Source organism: Botrytis byssoidea (genome assembly GCF_014898295.1).
Source record: "Botrytis byssoidea strain MUCL 94 chromosome Unknown BBYS_017, whole genome shotgun sequence".
NCBI classification, from domain to species: domain Eukaryota; kingdom Fungi; phylum Ascomycota; class Leotiomycetes; order Helotiales; family Sclerotiniaceae; genus Botrytis; species Botrytis byssoidea.
The window spans coordinates 673,580-676,403 of NW_024065858.1; the positions used below are offsets into that span (position 1 = coordinate 673,580).

Below are 2,824 nucleotides of genomic sequence, written 5' to 3' on the forward strand. Positions count from 1 at the left end.
ACGAAGCGAGTACTTTGTACTGTGGGCGAAAGCTGTACCTAGAATATCAAGCTCCGTGTTCATTTGACGAATGTAGTCGTCTAGTGAATAAATTTCGATGGTGCAGGTGTTAAACTTTGGATTGTGGAGTAAGAGGCGTGTCGGCGAATGATCTTCTTCCTCTCAGAGATCAACAGTGGATAGTGGATGCTTTGCCTTAGTCCATGCGAAGGGTTGGCAAGAACGAGCCATATGAGGGGTCACCACCAACATAAAAAGCGGATAGACGTAGGTAAGATGACAATCGCTTAATCATTTGGTCTTAGATTAGCGTGCTTGAGCTTGACGTTTGGTTTTCCTTTTGCTGTCTTTTTTTCTGTCCTGCATTGCAGCAAAGTGTATACAGAGGGGGGGGCAAAAGACAGGGAAGGGGATGAATTATTTTTATAGGACTCGTGGAGTACTGGAGAGAAAGATGGGAGAGACAAGGATTAAAGGAGGAGGAGGAGGAGGAGGAGGCGGATGGTGAAGGGAAAAAGCTGGGTAGAGAAATGATGAGGTAACTTATAGGTTTGAAGTAAATAAAATATCTAAATAGAATAATCTAAATCCGTTTGGTAGAACGAATGATCTGTTAGTAGAGTCGGAATTTATTAGATGTATATCTTCATAAATCAACTCCGAATCTCCAAGGACAATCAGTAGGTAGTTTGGTATTCTTTGAGCAATGATGAGAAATGATAAACGTGAAGCTCAATGCGGGACAAGAATGAGGGGTTCGAAATTCTCGGCATCGAGTAGTTTTTAGTTAGGGGTTATTTTCTGTCAAGATCTCTAACATGACCTTGATTTGTGAATCAATGACATTATAGACATTTAAATCCTCTGTGCTACCTTTGATAGCGTACGCCTCGTACTTGACAGAATTCTATACCACATATTGATGGGAGATATTCATATCATCTCGTGGTATTTCTTTCTGTATTTAGGTCATAGAAGCAACAAGCATATTAACAAGTCTACGGCAGACTACATGTACACAATTACATTTTGTGCCTTGATGAATTTCAATCAAGTCTCTGGGTATCTCACATCTCAATTCATCCAAGAGAGGAACAAAGAAAAAGAGCTTCCTTTTTCCCTATTTCGATTTCCTAGCATTGATTACTTGTTCAATCAAGCTCCGATTATTAATACTCGAGATACCAACATACCAAACCATTGATGTCATATCCAAGCTTTATGGCCTTCATACTTGGAAATCTTTTTGCCATCACCACAGTCTTGGTAAAGCATAAAACGAGACCCGGAAAATCTTTCTTTCAGGAACGTGGAACGGTACCTGCTCGCTCGCAAGCTAATACTGTCGAGATTGCCCTCCACGGAGCTACGTACTCTGCTATGTATCATCCCTTGGGAATGGGGAGTTGATGCAATTGGTCAAGTCATTGCCACCTCGAATCGTACCTCGAGTTTTAGAACTATGCTCGACCTACCTGGTATGTGAGATGCTCAGAAGATCATGTGTGAACGTCCTCTTTACTAGATCCCATCGTGGTCAGGCAAGGTAAGGTAGGACAATCATTCTATATTCCTCGAACCCGGTACTTAGTGCCAGTGTGGTGGTTATGGACCACCTTTCTATCTCTACCTAGTATCTCTATCTCTCTCTCTTTCTCTCCATCTCTCTTTCTCCATCTCTCTCTCTCTCCCTCTCCCTCTCTCTCTCTCTCTCTCTCTCCCCCCCTCAATCAATTTCAGACCGAGTACAATATGGATATTGAGTACCTCTTTCCTTATTCACGTATTGATGAATAAGGGGGATAAATGACTTTTGATCATTAAAGTTACATACAAACAAGCACATGCCAATTCAATTTTTGGTTTTAAGTCTGTGATTAAGGTTCCATAAAGGCTTCCCAAGAGGACAAAGTTTCAGTAATGGAGTGATTTAAAAACGATCATGGGATCAATTCTGATGCCCCAGCACGCGCCATATTAATGTCTGAGCATCTTTTAGTGAGAAAGGCACGTAAGAGGGAAAGAGAAGGAGAAAGAGAATTATTAATAAAGAATTAAACGATCAAATCCATTCATTTATGGACTGTTGATTCTAATAGGTAGGTATGATGTTTGGAGTACAGTAATAATATGAATAATAATGTATTCATGCCTGAACTTGCATTTCTATTTTCGATAACTACTCCATAGATCAAAAACATCCATCGATCAAAAATAATCATAAATAACCATCAAAAAAAAAACGACCCGTGACCCGTGACATATCCCAAAACAGTCCTCATTGCATAAGCGTATCGCACGTCCATATGTAGTATGGTATGTACGTCGAACGATCGACTAGAGGTCGAGCTTTGCGATTTGTGAGTGGTGCAACGCGTACATGGAGCTGAAGCTAATTACGCTTTTGGGGCAATGCTGCATGGAGTGAATGGGTGCACATATATAAAGAAAAAGGACAGCAAGTCCCATCCAGTGGGTAGAGAGGTGAGGTACAGCATGCTGATGTAGCAGGAGATGGAATCATTCTGTCGCTCTCTCCGTCTTCCCCGTCGTCCGTGTGAGGACGTGTGAGGGTGAGGGAATAGAATTTGGTTATACTCACGCTCGAGGATTCCCAAAGGAGGTTCATTCACAGAGTCTAGATGCGAGGTGTGTCCAGCCATATCAGATCATCGTCAATCCCCCTGATGATTCGATTGGATTCGGCTAGCCCAAAGGAGTCAATGTCCACGATACTAGATGGGAATGTCGATTCCCATGTTCCCAATTCATTGGGATGATACCTCCTCAGGGTATCCTGTGTCTCTCCGCGGCCGGCAACCTG

At 42.2% G+C, this 2,824-nt stretch overlaps 1 protein-coding gene across 1 annotated transcript; it reads left to right on the forward strand.

Annotated features, from left to right (window-relative positions):
- Positions 1–1,203: 1,203 nt before the first annotated feature.
- Positions 1,204–1,410, forward strand: EAE97_008270 (uncharacterized protein; the record flags this gene model as incomplete). Its single annotated transcript, XM_038878784.1, has 1 exon — positions 1,204–1,410. One exon carries the CDS (start codon positions 1,204–1,206, stop codon positions 1,408–1,410), a length of 207 nt encoding a protein of 68 aa, XP_038730464.1.
- Positions 1,411–2,824: the final 1,414 nt, after the last annotated feature.